Here is a 17403-nt window from a genome sequence, read left to right as displayed (position 1 = left end):
GGAGAGGGAGATTTGCAGGATTTAGAGATAATAGGCAAGAGACTTGATACCTAATTTTTGTAACTTTCAAAAAGAGTCAATCCAGAGACTTCTGGGAGAAGAGCAATCCTTTAAACACTCATACAACCGTGTTTATTCTTCCTAAGCCCCTCCTTCTCCCTAATTGTTTGTTTCCTCCATTATCTACACATGACCATCTTACTCTCTCTTACTTTCTCCATATACCAACTCTTTGTTCAGCACAACCAAGGGATAGTGCTTTTCTCTCTCTTTTCCTGGGCCAAGGAAAATTCTTGTTATCATGCCTCCACCATTCTGTAGCTTCTCACCTTCAACCAACTGTTACACAAGCTTTTAGCACCAGCCTTCCTTCCCTCTTTCCCTATTCTCAATTCTGAGCAAAAGCCAAAGGCAAAACAAATGTCTGGGAAGGGACACAGAGATCCACAAGGGAGAGGGCTATGAATCAGGACAGGAACTCGAAATTCAATCATTGACTATTATTTGTGCTAAGTCATTTTGCATTTCCTACAGACTCAGAAATCAAAAAGACACAGGGACGCCTGGGGGGCTTAGTGGTTGAGTTATCTGCTTTGGCTCAGGTCATGATCCCGGGATCTCAGGATTCAGTCGCGCATTGGACTCACCACAGGGAGCCTGCTTCTCCCTCTGCCTATGTCTCTGCCTCTCTCTGTGTGTCTCTCATGAATAAACAAATAAAATCTTAAAAAAAAAAAGATATAAAAGGACCTAATGAAGTATCCCTTGCCTAACGTAATGCCTGATATGTGGTCAGTACCAATAACTATTTGGCTGAGCAAATGACTATTCATGGTGTCAAAGTATCAGAATTCAGTTAATTATAGAATAGAATTTCGGAAATTTCAACAACCTTCATCTTTCGCTGTGAATTTAACTTAATTTTTAAAAACTATTACTTTTGGAAACTCACTTTTAGAAAATCTATAAGCTCTCATCAAGAGGTTAACAAATGGCTCACTCCTTTGGAGGCAAGTAGAAGGACAGGCCCTATTAAAATCCTAAAGGGTAAATTCTCTGATGTGAAATAGGATTGTGCCTGGCCAACCTCAGTGCCCCTAGAACATCCAGTACAGAAGTAAACAATGGGTTTTGGAGTCTTGAGGTCACCAGGAATTCTGAGTCTTCTAATAATTAGGGTGATAGTAGGCATGCTTATAAACTTCACCTTTCTCATTCTTTTTATTTTTTTAAGATTTTTAAAAAATTTTATTTGCTGATAGGGAAGTAACAGAGGGGCAGAGGGAGAGGGACAAGCAGACTCCCTGCTGAACACAGATACCAACAGGGGCTTGATCTCAAGACTCTGAGATCATGACCTAAGTGGAAATCAAAAGTCAGACACTTAATTGTGTCTTAATTGTGCCCTCCAGGCACCCCACATCTTCCACATTCTTATATTTTTTTAAAGATTTTTATTTATTTATTTGAGAGAGCGTGAGCGGGGGAGAGGGAGAGGGAGAAGCAGACTCCCCACTGAGCAGGGAGCCTGTCACAGGGCTCCATCCTAGGACCCTGAGATCATGACCTGACCTGAAGGCAGACACCCAATCAACTGAGCCACCCAGATGCCCCACCTCCCTCATTCTTAAAATGGGAATGATAAGACCTTCTCCTTACCTCCTTCATCCCAACCATCAGAAAAAGTCTTCAGTGTTACTTCCAAAAATATCCTGAATCCACTACTATTTATCTCCATTGATACAGACTTTCTGATTTCACAGACATTAAGAAGTGAGATATAGACTAATAATAAATATGCATTTTTCAGTCCTATCTTGATTAAAGGGAGTACATGTTTTAGTTATGTATATATTGACTAGGAGCCTTACAGAGGATGCGCTGTCATGAACAAAAAATTACCTGTTCATTATGGTGCTCCTCTGTAAGGATGTAGAATATTACAAGTTGGTGAATTAAACAAAAAGGTTCAACTCCGACTAAATTTGACTATACTCTGATTTCTACGACATCTTTGATCTTTCCTCATAGATGCAGAGATTCAGAAATCAGGACTAATGTTATTCCCAATAAAATGTTATGGATGAAACTTTATAATAATTTACATAATTTAAAAATTAAGTTTTCTCTGATAAATATATATGTTGTTTTCTGAGGAGCCCTAGTCTCTCAGAAAATATAACCTTTAACCCTAAGGTTTGTGTTAACTCCAAAGCAAATAAAACAGTAACTTTCTCTTAAGTACATAGTTATAAAACATGCCATTATAGGAAATAGTGTTAATTCATAAAATATACCAGTTACTTGTAAAATTCATTATTTTCTTCTTCTCTTTCTTTATTCCCCTCAAATATCAGTATGTAGATATTCATGGGCATAGTTTTACAGTTGTGTACATTTCTCCTTCGTGAAAGCTTTGGGGGAAGAAAAGGCATGTCTTTTATTTCTGTAACTGCTTGTGCTAAAGAAGTTTCTCTAATAGATTTATATCCAGACACAAGTCCCCTTTCTTCCAGAAACCCCAGTTCAGCTCACCAGTATCTTTCATGGTCACAAGACCTTCCTAACTGGTTTGTCTGCTTTTGTGCCTGCCCCATTCTCCATCTGTTGCTTTCAATATATATATAAAATCATATCATGCCCCCACACACACTTTAAGGCACTCCAGTAGCTTCCCATTACACTTAGACTAAAGCCCAAACTTACTTTAACCCCAAGACACTTCTTTTTTCTTTTTCTTTTTTTTTTAAGATTTTATTTATTTATTTGACAGAGAGCACACACAAGCAGGGTGAGGGGCAGGCAGAGGAGGAGGGAGAAGCAGACTCCCCACTGACTGCAGAGCCCCACAGGGGCTTGATCTCAAGACTGTGAGGTCATGACCTTAGCCTAAGGTAGAGGCTTAACTGACTAAGCTGCCCAGGCACTGGCCCCTCCCTAGGTCTTTCTTTCTTTCTTTCTTTCTTTCTTTCTTTCTTTCTTTCTTTCTTTCTTTCTTTCTTTCTTTCTTTCTTTTTTCTTTCTTTCTTTCTTTTTTCTTTCTTTCTTTTTATTTTTTTTTATTTTTTTTTAAATTTTATTTATTTATTCATGATAGTCACAGAGAGAGAGACAGAGAAGCAGAGACACAGACAGAGGGAGAAGCAGGCCCCATGCAGAGAGCCCGACGCGGGACTCGATCCCGGGTCTCCAGGATCGCGCCCAGGGCCAAAGGCAGGCACCAAACCGCTGCGCCACCCAGGGATCCCTCTTTCTTTCTTTTTAGATGTTATTTATTTATTCACAAGAGATACAGAGAAAGGCAGAGACACAGGCAGAGGGAGAAGCAGGCTCCTTTTGGGGAGCCTGATGCAAGACTCAATCCCAGGACCCTGGGAGCTACCTGAGCCAAAGGAAGATGCTCAACCACTGAGCCATCCAGGTGCCCTTCTCCCCAAGACCCTTCTGACCCCACTTCGGCCTCCCTCTCTGAGTTTATCTTCTCCCTCTCTGACACATGCTTTTCCTAATGTTCCTAGGATACAAACCTCATTCCTACCACATGGTCCTTGCCCTGATGCTAACAAGTCTTCACTTCACTGGCTCATTTTCATCACTCAAGTCTCATCTGAAGTGTCCATCCCCCGACATACCTTCCTTGACCTGTTTCTGAACTGCTCCCCACACCCATTAGCCAGTTTCATTTTCTTCTTAGCATTTATCACCATCTGATATTTATGTATATTGCCTGTCTCACTCACTTCTTTAGAATGCAAATGCCACATGGGCAGGACATTTTCTCTTCCCTATTTTGTATCTCCAATGTCTAGAACACATGCCTGGCCCATAAAAGGCATTCAGTAAATTTTGTTGGCTGAGCAAATGAATGAGTGATTTGTGGACACAGGTTTTCGAAGTAACATATAAAAAGTGTCTGCCAAGGAAAGCTTTGCTATCTCCTTGAGGGCTAAGAACTTGCCTTATTACCTATTTGAGAGAAACAGTATTTACTAAGAGAGGATTGCTTAAAGGATGAACAATCCATCCATTTCTCTAGATTCATTCATTTATTCATCCTACCAAGGCTTGTTATTAAGAACCTGCTATGTGTTCTAGACATTATGGATGCAACAGTGAACAAAAGAAACAAAGTCCTGGAGTTTTCATTCTAGTACAGTGAGGTACACGCCAACCTCAATAAGTAAATGTTAGAGTGTGTTAGAAAAGTAGTAAGGGCTCAATGGAGAAAAAGGAAGGAAGGGAGAGAGCGGGTAACTGGCCAGGCAGTTGCAATGTTAAATAAGATTGACAAAGTCTTGCTGAGCAAAACCTTGAAGGAGGTCAGGAAACCATGTGGCTATCCAAATGGAAGACATTGTAAGGAGAGGGAACAAAGTGAGCTAAGTGCTTGCCTTGCACACTGGAGTAACTGCAGTGAGGCTAGCATGCTTGGAAAGTGTGAGTGAAGGGTAGGGGAGTAATAGGAGAGTACCTGGCAGACCACATGGGCCAGGAAGACCACTCTAAGAACTTTAGTTTTTATTCTGGGTGAGCTGGAAAGGCCTTGCAGGATTTGAACAGAGAAGCAGCACCATATGATTTATGTCAGGCCTGCTGTGGGTACTAAACTATGTGTCTGCAGGGGAGGGGACAATGTTGGAAGCAGGGAGAACATTTAAGAGGCTCGAGCAAGGGGATCCCTGGGTGGCACAGCGGTTTGGCGCCTGCCTTTGGCCCAGGGTGTGATCCTGGAGACCCGGGATCGAATCCCACGTCGGGCTCCCGGTGCATGGAACCTGCTTCTCCCTCTGCCTATGTCTCTGCCTCTCTCTCTCTCTCTCTCTCTCTCTCTCTCTCTCTCTCTCTCTCTCTGTGTGTGTGTGTGTGTGACTATCATTAAAAAAAAAAAAAGCTTATTTAAAAAAAAAGAGGCTCGAGCGATAATTCACACATGAAACAAAGGCTGTTAGGTAGGGCAAAGGTGGCAGATCTGGGTGAAGATGGGGAAAGGAAATAAGATTTGTGATATATTTCAAGGTAGAGTCAATAGGATTTACTGACAGATGGTAGAACGGGTGGGAGGGAAAGCAAAGAGAGAAGGAAAACTGGAAACCAAGCCCTCTAAATAAACAGAATAGGATTGCTTAGCAAAATGGAAAAGCCATTTTGATGCATGAATTCATGAATTAAAATGAAACCAGTCAGCCTGGTTGAGGGGTTTCTCCAACAGCATCTAGCTGCTCCAGTATAGGCAATGGGCAAATAGATGGTATAATTTATTCAGAATTGGAGTTTTTCAAGGCAAGGGTGTCTGAGTAAGAGAGCAAGGGAGTTGTATTATATCAAAGGATCATGGGAGGCAGTCAGGTCAAGGTGGGAAGTGGAAGTTCAGAGGGGGCTTACACTAGCAATGGAGGGATGTGAGCAAATAAGCTGGGAGAAAAGGTTTAAATTGAGATTTCAGATGCAGTGCAATTTCTGGTAACTACAGACGTGGTGAGGAAGACGTAAATAAGGTCTTCGGAGGTCAAAGAAGCTGAAAGGCTGGAACATTGAAATCATCCAGAATGAAGACAGAATTCTGAAGGAGTGAACACATGGAATTTTGGGGAGAGCAGCATGCTCAGAGAGCATGGAAGCTCCTTGCCCTCTTCCAGACCCCGCCCTAAGCATCTCTTCCATCTGAGTTATATCCTTTTACAACAAACCAGTGATCTAGTGAGTAAAATGTCCTTCTGAGTTCTGTGGGCTGCTCTAGCAAATTAATCAAACCCAAAGAGAAGTTGTTGGAACCTCCAGTCAATAGCCAGTGGTCAGAAGCACAGGTGACAAACTGGACTTGGAACTGGTATCTGAGGAGAAAGAGAGCAGTCTTATAGGACTGAGCCCTTTGAGGGACTGGAGGCTATCTCCAGGTAGAGAGTGTCAGAATTGAGTTGAATTATAGGATACCCAACTGGCATCAGAGAATTGTTGGTTGGTGGGGAACTCTCCACTTGCCCTCCCCAGTGTAGGAATTGGGTGCTCAGAACCTTTTAGCAGGTTTTCTCCAAACATTATATCCCTGACTCCCTCTGTAAAGGAGTCTAGTGCCACCCTGATGCTTTGTTTCTGTGGAGCTCGGTTAGTAGGGTGAGTGAGCTGGACACAATGTTCTGGTTCCACAAAAGCACACTTTACAGTGAACACATTAAGAATGGGATTATAGCACCTAGGACAGCCTTTTCATCTTCCACTCCCCCAAATTCTTGAAAACTGATGAGAGGACTCAGGATTGGTAAAATAGCCAATATAATTGTTTTTAATTTTTATTTTTATTAAAGATTTTATTTCTTTATTCATGAGAGACAGAGAGAGGCAGAGACACAGGCAGAGGGAGAAGCAGGCTCCATGCAGGAAGCCTGATGTGGGCCTCAATCCCTGAACCCCAGGATCACGCCCTGGGCCTAAGGCACACAGTCAACCACTGAGCCACCCAGATGTCCCTAATTGTGTTTTTTAATATGTGAATACTATAAGGGAAAGACTAACCCAAGGCTAGTCTGAAGTTTTGTGTGATTGCAAAATGATTCAATGAGCCATCTGTCCAGGAAAGGAACCAAGCCTAAGATTCTGGGAGCGTTCTGTGATTGGGTAGGTTAAGGATGCATTCAAAGAAGAGGAAGTTATCTAGAAACAAGTAGTCAAGGTGGAAAAGTATAGCTAAATTAAAGCACTGTGGTAAAAATAAAGACAAGCCTGACCATTCTGAGAATCTCCACAGGAATTATAGATGTAGAAGATTATGACGGCCAGCAGATTTATTCTGTATTGATGTGGTGGGGTGTTCCATGGAGGAGGAGGTGGAAAGCACTGTGAACCCAAGACATAATAGCTTGTTGTGGTAGTGATTAGGGAGGGTGAGGGGTGGAACCAGGTAACAAACCAACAGCTATTCAGTAGTGGTAGCACCAGCAATACGTGCATATGGACCCCCAGGTGGGATTTCTCCTGCTTCAGAACCACTCCAAGAATATACAGAGAATGATCTCCCTGGGAGTGGACTTGAAGTGGAGATCACAAATCCAACTGCTTTTCTTGAATAAGCATTCTTGCTTATCTCCTATTTCCTACTATAAAGGGCAGTATGGGTCAGGAGTGAGAGATGGCCCCTCAAAGCCAGCCAGGCAGATTTTTTTTCTCTAAAGGGACTTAAGCCACTGTCAGTCTTCTTGTGGAATAGTACACATTTTCCCACAGATCATGAAACAACTAATTGATCCCTAGGAAACTTCCTTTCTCCCTGTATCTTCAAGCCTAATGATAAGATCTCCTTAGATCTATCCGATCATTCAGAGATTCTAAAAATACATTAAGGGGTGCCTGGGTGGCTCAGTTGGTTAAGGGTCTGACTCTTGGCTTGGACTCAGGACATGATCTCAGGATCATGGGATCATGGGATCGAACCCCCGTGTCATCCTCCACACTCGGTGGGGAGTCTGCTTGGGATTCTCTCTCCCTCCCCCTTGGTCTCTTCCTTCATACACACTGTCTCACACAAGTAAGTAAGTAAATAAAACCTTAAAAATAAATAAACTGGCTACTTATGGATATATGAAATGCAGCACTTTCAAATGAGACTATTGGCAACAGCCAATCTCTAATATAAGCCAGACAAATTTACTTTAGAAAACTTTCCCATTATTAAAACACAAACATGCCGTCAACAATTAAGTTCCTCAAAGCCATTTGCTTCTACTCCCCCATCTGAATTCACATAGATCCCATTTCAAGGAATGCATGTGACACAGCACATGCCAAAAGTAGACAGGTTCCCTTGTTGCTAGAAGATAACGCCAATCTGGGGGCCCTTGTATGAAGACTACCTTATCTCTCCCAGCCACCTTTGGGTAGAAGAGAACTGAGACAGCTAGAGGCTCCCAAAGGAACTCTGGCAAAGCCTTTGCCCACACAGCTCTAGTAAATATTTATTAACTTAACACACAAGGTGATTTACCAGATGTTCACGTTCCAGTCTAAAGTCATCATTTGAACTTAACAAATCTTCAAGATATTCTAATGCTATCCTCTTCTGCAGAAAGGATGCCCTTTCTGAAGGGCAATTGGGCACAATTTGCATTAAGAGTTTAGAATTGTAGGGGCACCTACAATTTGGCTCAGTTGGTTAAGCATCTGACTCAATTTCAGTTCAGGTCATGATTTCAGGGTTGTGAGACAGGGCTCTGCACTGGGTGTAGAGCGTGCTTAAGAGTCTCTCACCCTCTGCCCCTGCCCTCCCCAACCCAAAAAAGATTTACAACTGTAATTCTACTTTCAATAATTTAAGGAAATAAACAAAAATGCCATGAGATATGCCTAAAAATGTTCACTGTATATGTATAGTTGTGAAAAAAGGGCACACAAAATGTTGAATTTGGAAATGGTATTACCTGTGTAAGGTATCATACAACTACTCATAGTTAGTTACATTTCAAATAATATTTAATGGTACAAAGAAATGTTTAAGATATTCTGAAAGTAAAATGCAGGGTTGAGACTATATACAGTATTGCCCCAATTGTGAAAAAATAAACATATATCTAATACATTTATAAATACAAAAAAGGACTAGAAGAAAACAATTGATGTTCATGGGGGAATTACAGTTGGCTTTTTATCTTTTTTATAGGACTTCCAAAATTTAGTATTTCATATATAGAATAATCTCCTTAGAGAACGAGAAGCTAAGAGAACCAGTATTAGAAATGCCAACATGGGATAGACATTGAGCTCAGAATTTTACCAATTATCTAACCTCCAGAGCAACCAGGAGAGGTAGGTCTCTCAGTCCTCGTTCTATTTTTTTAAAGATTTTGTCAGAGAGGGTAGGCAGAGAGAGGCGGGGAAGCAGGCCCTCTGCTAAGCAGGGAGCCTGACAGGGGGCTTGATCCCAGGACCCTGGGATCATAACCTGAGCTGGAGGCAGATGCTTAACCAACTGAGCCACTCTCCCCCAGGAACCCCGGTCCTCATTTTACAGATGAGGAACAGAGGCTCCACTATCAAGGTGTGGTAGCTCCTTGCCCAAGGTGCCCTGGATTTGAGCCCAGGACAAACCCATGTTTCCTGCTGCCCCACATGCCTCACCGGCTGTGGCTCCTAGTGAGCCCATGGGAGGCTTACAGTGAAGATCACTGACAGAACAGAGCTGTATACAGCTTGCCCAAGGGCAAGGCCTTATTTTACTTACTAAACTCATCACATCTTCTGAGAGTAATAAACTTTTTCCTGGGTAAGAAACCACCTTCTCTATTGTAAGGCTCCATTCGGAGGAAGTTTTTATCCATGTGCCCAGCTCCACAGGCCTGTGCCCTCTCAGAGCCTATGGTATCTGCTGTCCCGCTTGTTGGTTTGGCATGTTGTCAGGTTGCAAGCAGAAGGACAGGGCAGAGCTGCACACCCCCACCCCTTCCACCAGCTGGCTCCTTGGTCTCTGCCCTGGATACTAAAACAAACAGGCTGTGTGCTCTGGCTCCCTCCCTACTCAACCCAAGTGGGTGGGGGGTTGGGAGAGCAGCAAATATCCCAGCTATGTGAACAATCAGGAATATCTGGCACACATTTGATCTTTTATAACTTTATTTCAGCCTAATAGTCAGGGCCTCCAGGCAGCCGGGAGGCTGCTGTACCCCTAAGTCTAATGTCAGCTGGGTTCCAGATATGGCCTTGGCGGGGCATGCCCAATACCCTAGCTGGCTATTCCAAGTCTCCAGTGACACTAATTGCAAACTCTCATGGATACAAGGGGGAGTTTCTCTGCACCATTCCAGGGTTCTTCATTGCTTCCTGTTCCCTCCCAGAGGCAAAGAGAGGAAGTCCCTTTGATGGGGTCATGGCAAGTCAGTGACATTCAGGATTAGAACACACTGCCTGGATCACCACATTATCCTCCAGCAACCCAGTTCCTAACTTAAACAAACAAAAACCTCACAACAACACATAACTGCCTGGGGACCTTTATTTGGGAAGAGGGGGAAGGGGACATGGGGAATGGCATATGGCACACGAAATAACAATGGGAATAACCTGGTCCTTTCTGATGGAGACTGCACCTCTTTCTGCACCCACATCAGAGGACTGCATGTTCATATGTTCCAAAAAGGAGAAATACCAAGTTAAGGTTAAGCAGATTAAATTACGAGACTTCTTGGAACCTTTGATGTGCTCAGGTATAACGGGCAGGGGGCATAATGAAAAGTGTTTCTTAAACAGAGTCAACCATAAAACTAATAAGTCTGTAGGCACTGGGATTCCAAGGGACACACTTGGAGAGGTAATGCTCCAGGGTGAGCCCACAGGGATCCCATGAAGGTTGAAAAGCAAGGCCCACCACACACCTCCTCACCAGCTATCAGTCACTATCTTTAAAACTGCAGTGTTGGGTCAGCTAAAGGGATCATTCTGCATTCAGTTCTCTGTATTTCAGTAGGGGTTTATGGTATTTTTCCACTTGTTGGTCAAAGCCCCTACAAGAGAACTGTGCCTGGAAAAAGTTCACTGGAGTCAGAAGGTATTTTAGTGCCAGGCCCCTGAACTTAGGAGCCAGCAGAGGAGCAGCCTTGCTGCTGTGGGACAGTGGAGAATCCTGGCCCACCCAGGTACTCTGGTTCCCCAAGGCTGCTGAGCCAGCATGGTCTCCCTTGGGTACCAAGTGGGGCCCTACACCCATATCCTCCCCAGTTTCTAGAGAGAGAAATTCCTCATCTGTAGACCGTAAGTGCATTGAAAAACTCAAAGGGGCAGTCAGTACAGTCACCATCTTCTGGGACTCAGAGTTTGGGACTTCCCCAACCCATTCTTTGCTGCTGAGGTCCAGGAATGATGGTTTCTGCTTCTCAAGCTCCCCAGAAAGGTTCTCGTTCCTGGCCTTCTGTGAGTCCCTGTCAGGTTGCGACTGATCAGCAGTTTCCTGAAAGGAGTCAAACACAACACCCTGAGTTCTCGGCCTCTTTAGCCTCCTTTCTAACAACAGCCAGAGAAAGCTTGGTTTTCTTGAAGAGGAATTCATATATTGCTGCACAGAGTTTGGGATCAGGGGTATAGAGAGCCCAGGGCTCAGGCTGTCCTGAAAGTAGTCCCTACAGGGCTGCTGACTGACAATGGGCACCACCTGGCAAGGCTTCAGTGCTGCGACAAAGGTCTGAAGCTCTGAGAAGGAAGAATGGTCAGAGTAAGGGATGATGTGGATGTCAGGGTGGGAGCGGTGGATTTTCCGGCTCGTGGGAAGGATAGCAATGGTAGGATGGGTCTGGTTCCAGTGCAGCATGGCAGCGCGGCAGATCTCCATGTGGTCCACGGCATGGATGCGGCCGGCCTTCTCCTCCACGGTGAACACATTTGCCAGGCCCAGCAGCTGCACCAACTCCAGGCGCTGAGGGCTTAGTACCACCCAGGTCCGAAACTCCAGGGCCAGCTGCTCCAGCAGTGACTCCTTTCCCAGGTTATAGAGTCCTGGATAATGTTAAAGGAAATGGGAAAAGCAAGAGATGAAAGAGAAAGAAGATACTGGGGAATCCTAAGAAATCAACCAAATGTTTAACAAAAATACACAAAATTGATGGAGCAATCGGGGAGTACATCGGGGAGGAGGTGGCATATGAGCTGAGATACACAGAAGATGGGGGAAGGCTTAAACAGAATCCACCCACTGGTTCAGTTCAACAAAGGAAAGCATCTACCAGGTGCTAGGCCCTGTGAAAATAAGCATAAGCCTCAGTCCTCAAGGAGTGTAACCTCCACAAGGACCCAGAAGCAATGTGGTTATGGGCAATGTTAGAGACATGCACACAGTATTATGAGAGTAAAGAAAAGTATCTACTGGTTGACAATTAGGGAAACTTTCCTGAAAGTGGCAACTGAGTGGTCATAAAGGATGGGTCTGAGTCTACCTGGCAAGGGAAGGGGATGATGAGTCAGTGTTACTAAAGTGCAAAGAAGGAATTGGTAAGAAATGACACAGGAGAGAACAATTGGTAAGGGTTGCATAATAAAGGGCCTGTATACACTGCTAAGGAGTTTGAACTTAATTCTGTAAGCGAAGGGGAGCCATTAAAGAATGTGCAGCAGGAAAATGGCTAATTTTTTTTTTAAGATTTTATTTATTTATTCATGAGAGACACAGAGAGAGAGAGGCAGAGACACAGGCATAGAGAGAAGCAGGCTCCATGCAGGGAGCCTGATGTGGGACTTGATCCCGGGTCTCCAGGATCACACCTTGAGCTGAAGGCAGATGCTCAACCACTGAGCCACCCAGATGTCCCGGAAAATGGCTAATTTTAATCACAGGAATAAAATGATCAGAGGAGGGCTTTGGGGGGGGGGGTAGTAGCAGTATTATTGGGTCACCTGGGTGAGGAGATGCTGAAAGCAGAAGTACCAGTTAGAGAGCCCCAAAATGAGGGCACCTGGGTGGCTCAGTTGGTTAAACATCTGACTCTTGATTGGCCCAGGTCATGATCTCCGACTCTTGAGATCAAGCCCCACTATGGGCTCCATGCTTTCTGTGGAGTCGGCTTGAGAGTCTCTTCCTCTGCCCCTACCCCTACTCGTGTGTGCTTGTGCTCTTAATAAAATTTACAAAAAAAAAAAAAAAAAAAAAAGGCCCCAAAATGTTTTATATACAATTGTGGAATCGCTAGACCCAACCATATAGTTGGTTTCTGGCTGTGTCTGGTTTTAAGCACTTCACTTGAATATCTACATTCTGATAAATTTTGTTCACTCAGGTACAAATATTTATTGAGTACCTCCTTAGGCATTAATCTAAGCATTTGGGATATATCCACAAATAAAACAAAGAGCCCCACCATTGTGGAATTTATATTCTAGTAGGGGTAAACAGGTAATAACCAAATACAACGAATGTAAATTGTGGAATATGTTATGAGGTGATCATCCAATATTGGCTCTCTCCTATTTGAAAACCTTCCACAGCTTTTTATCCAAATGTAACCATTTGGATCAGGTTACACTTAAGGATTACATTTAGGATCAAGTTCAAGCTTATAAGCAAGCACTTCAGTCCCTCTTACCTTGGCAGCCTCCTCACCCACTGTGTGCCTGTCACTCTGGCTGCTGCTTCTCTGTTCCACAAATAAGACTCCTTCCTACCTCTATCCATGCTTTCAAGGAGTTGGGGTGTGTGTGCGTGTGTATATATAGCAGAAGTGGAGAATAGACAAATAAGCAATAGTATATCGAAACATGGATAGAGTATACTGGAAGATGATGAGCGTTATGAAAGAGCTGAGATGGTATAAGGGATCAGGAAGTGGGAATGTGGGAACAGAGATGGTGGGAAGATTGTAATTTCTTCTTAAGATTTATTTATTTATTGAGAGAGAGACACTGTGCACAGCGGGGCAGGGGCAGGATGTTGGTGTTGGACAGCTGGGAGAATTTTAAGCAGACTGGGCGCTTGGTGTGGAGCCCTAGGCAGGGCTTGATCTCACGATCCTGAGCTGAAACCAAGGGTTGGAGGCTAACTGACTATGCCATCCAGGCACCCCAGGAAGATTGCGATTTTAGATAAGGGGGTCAGGGTAGATTTCATGGAGAAGTAGGGGGGGGTCTACAAAGACCTGAAGGATATGAGAAACCCTCAAAAAAAAAAAAAAAAAACCCCAAGATTCATTAGCTATGGGTGAAAGAAAAAGGAAAGGAAACCACTCACCAATCTTTATGTTATGTTGTGGGTGCTTTCGAATGAGCTCAACAATCTGGCGGGCAGCTTCTTGTCGGGAAGGAAGAACCCGGGCTGGATTGCAGTTGGTGTTGTCTAGGTATAAGGTATGGATCTGTTTCCCCAGTTTCAGGGCTGGCTCCTTTAACATGGATGGTGTATACCGAAAGTCACCTAGACAAAGAACATACAGGGAGCAGAGAGTCAGAGACAAAAGTATAAAACACAAGCCTCTCCCTGCTTCCAACAGCTGATAGACACTTGATTACTGGCCTGTGGAAAAACTAACAGGAAGTCAGGCACTAACACAGTATAGCTTCCGTTTCCATTTTGCTTCCGTTTTTATTATTCTTTATAAGGTTTGAAACTTTAAAGAGTGGGAAATCAGTTGAGAAAGGGTCACTTTGTTTATATGGGTTGAAGCTAGGAGGCCTCCAGACTTCTGAGTTAAGGCTACTCAAGAAAAGTGGTATCTAGGCTGGGAAGGTAGGAGGGAGGCCCACCTGTGTAGAGGATGGTTCCAAAGTATCCTTCAAAGAGAAACATGACAGAGCCAGGGCAGTGATTGGCATCCATGAGGGTTACAGTCATGGTCTCACGCCCAATTTCATCTAGAGGCAGGACATGGCTCTCACCAACCTCCAAGGCCCGGATCCACTTCTTAGATACCTGAGGAAAAAGTTGGTCATTCTAGTGAACACGGAATCTCCTTGATACTGCCCTGGATCAGGAACTAACCCTTTACGGCAAGGAGGGAAAGCAGACCACATCCTAAGCCACCCTGGAGCAGGAGCTGTATGGAGAGTCCCCTCAAATCCCCCCTTCTTCCTCTCACTCTCCCCTCCCACTCTTTGTACAATTTAAATTATGAGTCCAAAACCAGTCTAGCCAAGAGATTCTCGGACATTCCTGATCATCATAATCCCTAGGGAGCACCCGGTCCAACCAGATTTCCAAGACCTGCTCCAGCTAGATCTACTGGATCGGTGGGAGAGCGGAGGTAGGGTGGGGGCCGCTGGAGAACATGTGTAGTCCCCCAGCACATCAGGTGGATTCTTATGAGACTAAGGAAGCACTGGCCTAGTTTACATGAAAAGGTAGGTAGTTCCCTTGGGTGGACTAAAAGATCTCCCCGACTTCTAGCTGAAGCATCCCAAGTCGGCCAGTCAAGAAGCCAGACTCCCATTCTGAGCTAAAGACGCATTTCTGGATTCAAACCACTCCGGCATTTGTAGAACTCTGCCCTCCTGTCCCCGCTCTGCGCGTCCGAGGCTGTGACGGATCGCAGATCTCCACCGGACTCCACCCCGCCCCAGCCCCCGGGTACCTGCAGCTGACGGTGCACGAGGTGAGCCGTGACGGGGGAGCAGTAGAGCGGCCGGGCCCAGGTGCTAGACAAACCCACGGTGTGGTCCGAGTGCATGTGGGACAGGAAGAAGAGCCGTGCGGAGCCAGCCCGGCGCAGGCTCCAAAAGTCCACGGCGATGGGGGTGTGGGGGATCAGGGCCCCGTTCATGGTGGCGGGGCCGCGGGGTCGCCGGCGGGATCCTCATGGGCTCAGGGCTCCGCGACCGCGCCCTCCGGAAAGTCGCGCTGGGGGCAACGGGAAGCCAGCCCGGGAGAGGAAGAAGCCCCTCCGGCGGGGGCAGAAAGAAGGAAGCGGCCGCGCTCCCGGGAGGCCCGGCTGGAAGCGCAAACCGCGGAAACCGCCCGCCGGAGCGCCACTCCTCCCCGCGCGCGGGAGCCGGGGCTGAGGCCGGGCACTCAAAGCGCGCGCTGCCGGGCGCAGACAGGCCGAAGCAGCGGATCTCCGATGGTCGCCGCGCCCCCGGCAGAGGGAGCTGCGCGGCTGCGCCCCGCGGAGCGGCGGGGGAGGGCGCGGGGAGGTCGGCGTCCGGGCGGCGCTCGGCGCTCCCGCGGGGGGCGGGGGGGTGTGGCCGCGGCTGGGCGCCGTCGGCCCGGAGGAGGCGGGACTTCCGCAGAGCGCTGGCCGCGGCCTATCGGGGCGGGCCGCCGCGCGGAGGCGCTCGGACGGCGGCCCTGGCCGGGGAGGGGCCGCGCCCTGGGGCGGCGAGGCTGGAAATGGGGCGGAGGGCCTCGGGGTAGCCGGGGCCGTCGCGGGGCGGAGCGAGCCGGCCTGCGGGCCCCAGGAGGGAACCGCCGGAGCCGGGTTCGGGCTCGCGGGCCGTGGAGAGGGCTGGTGTGAGTGGCGGAGCCTGGGCTGCGGCCCGGGGGAAGCGGAGGCGGGGCCGACCTCGCGCCTCGGGGCGCTTCGCTGACCGACCTTTGCTTCGCCCAGGTTCCCCCGTCCGGGCTGGGAGGAGCCCGCGGGGGCTGCCCCTGGCCGGGAGACGATGCCGTACCGATGCCTGGGCTCCGAGGACGTGGTGAAGGAGCTGAAGAAGGCTCTGTGCAACCCGCACATTCAGGCGGATAGGCTGCGCTACCGGAATGTCATCCAGCGAGTGATTAGGTATCAGCTACGGCCCGCGCTCCCGCCGCTCGGGCCCTCCACCCCTGGCCGCCCTGCTGCTCCGCCGGCCTTCGCAGCCCCCCCCGGGGGACCGACTTGACTCGGTTTACTCGGCAGAGTGGTTACACCCGTGCCTGGACACTGTACACACAGTACACTGCTGACTCCCTCTAGACTTACAGAATCTAGGACAAAAAGCCTTTTGTATCTTCAGACCCACACATCCTGCTGCCTGCTGGGCATTCCCATCTGGATGTTTCTTCAAAGACATGCAAAATAGCACCTGCGTCCTGCCCCGCTCCCCAAACCTGCTCTTCCGCTGGTATTTGGGTTGAGGAATGTCACCATCCAGCTGACCAGGGGAGGGAATCCGTCTTGATGACTCTTGATTTTCACTTCTCTGGTCAGATGGTATGGATATATAGTTCTAGATATCCATCTTCTTTTCCTTAAAAAGTTCTACCTATTTATTTTTTGTTGGCACCGCTGTTCTGGTTTTATTACCAAAGCAATTGCAGCGGCTTACCAGTAGGTCACCTTGCCTCATTTCAGTCAAGTTTCCCAACGTACGAGTTTGAATAATGCATAACTCTTGCCTGTGCTTGTGGATTGCAAACTTTGGTATGTACAAAAGTCCCTTGGGGTGCTTTTTTAAAAAAATGTAAAATTTTCATCTGGTCCAGTAGTACTGCTTTTAGTAAGGTGGCGTGGAACCCAGGAATATGCATTGGAAACAGACATCCCATCTGCTTCCTGTAGGAGACCACCGCTTGAGAAATAGTGATCTACAGAATAAAGTCCAAACTTCTTATCATAGCAACCAAAGAACACCCTGCTTACGGAACTACTTGCAGACTCGCAGAGTGTAGCATTACTTACTTACTACACTTGCCTGGAAAATTCCAGCTCATTCAACTGAAGTATTACTTCCTCTTTGGAAACATTTTATGATTTTTTTTTAAATTTATTTATTCATGAAAGACACAGAGGCAGAGACACAGGCAGAGGGAGAAGCAGGCTCCATGCAGGAAGCCGGATGCGGGACTCTTTCCGTGGACTCCAGGCTCACGCCCTGGCCGGAAGGCAGGCACCAAACCGCTGAGAAACCCAGGGATCCCCCCCCATTTTATGATTTCTTAGCAGTATTAGATTTCTGGATCCTCACTGCACCTTGTCTGTTACTTCTGTTTTAATACTTACCTGTTGTACTGTAATTAGTGGTGTTTTTTTA

General features: G+C 46.5%; 2 protein-coding genes across 7 annotated transcripts in view; one reads left to right on the top strand and one right to left on the bottom strand.

The window, feature by feature from the left end:
* The window catches only part of AP4B1 (adaptor related protein complex 4 subunit beta 1), a 31699-nt gene that overhangs the window by 6622 nt on the left and 7674 nt on the right, over positions 1-17403 (top strand). For 2 of the 6 annotated variants that reach the window (XM_055312346.1, XM_055312347.1), the window contains exons 2-3: positions 14843-15047; positions 15999-16172. In XM_055312346.1, coding sequence (XP_055168321.1) covers positions 16054-16172 — 119 coding nt within the window. In that variant the 5' untranslated portion in view covers positions 14843-15047; positions 15999-16053. The other 4 variants (XM_055312349.1, XM_055312345.1, XM_055312350.1 and 1 more) reach the window with 4 other exon arrangements.
* Positions 9959-15590, bottom strand: DCLRE1B (DNA cross-link repair 1B). The gene is made up of 4 exons (XM_055312352.1): positions 15027-15590; positions 14203-14368; positions 13691-13873; positions 9959-11469 (listed from the first exon to the last, which is right to left on the bottom strand). The coding sequence occupies exons 1-4, from the start codon at positions 15213-15215 to the stop codon at positions 10415-10417; spliced, it is 1593 nt and encodes a 530-aa protein (XP_055168327.1). The 5' UTR covers positions 15216-15590; the 3' UTR covers positions 9959-10414.

Source organism: Nyctereutes procyonoides, unplaced genomic scaffold (genome assembly GCF_905146905.1).
Source record: "Nyctereutes procyonoides isolate TBG_1078 unplaced genomic scaffold, NYPRO_anot_genome, whole genome shotgun sequence".
Lineage (NCBI taxonomy): Eukaryota > Metazoa > Chordata > Mammalia > Carnivora > Canidae > Nyctereutes > Nyctereutes procyonoides.
Note: the sequence above shows the minus strand (reverse complement) of the source record. Positions and strands in the feature narration are given on the sequence as shown.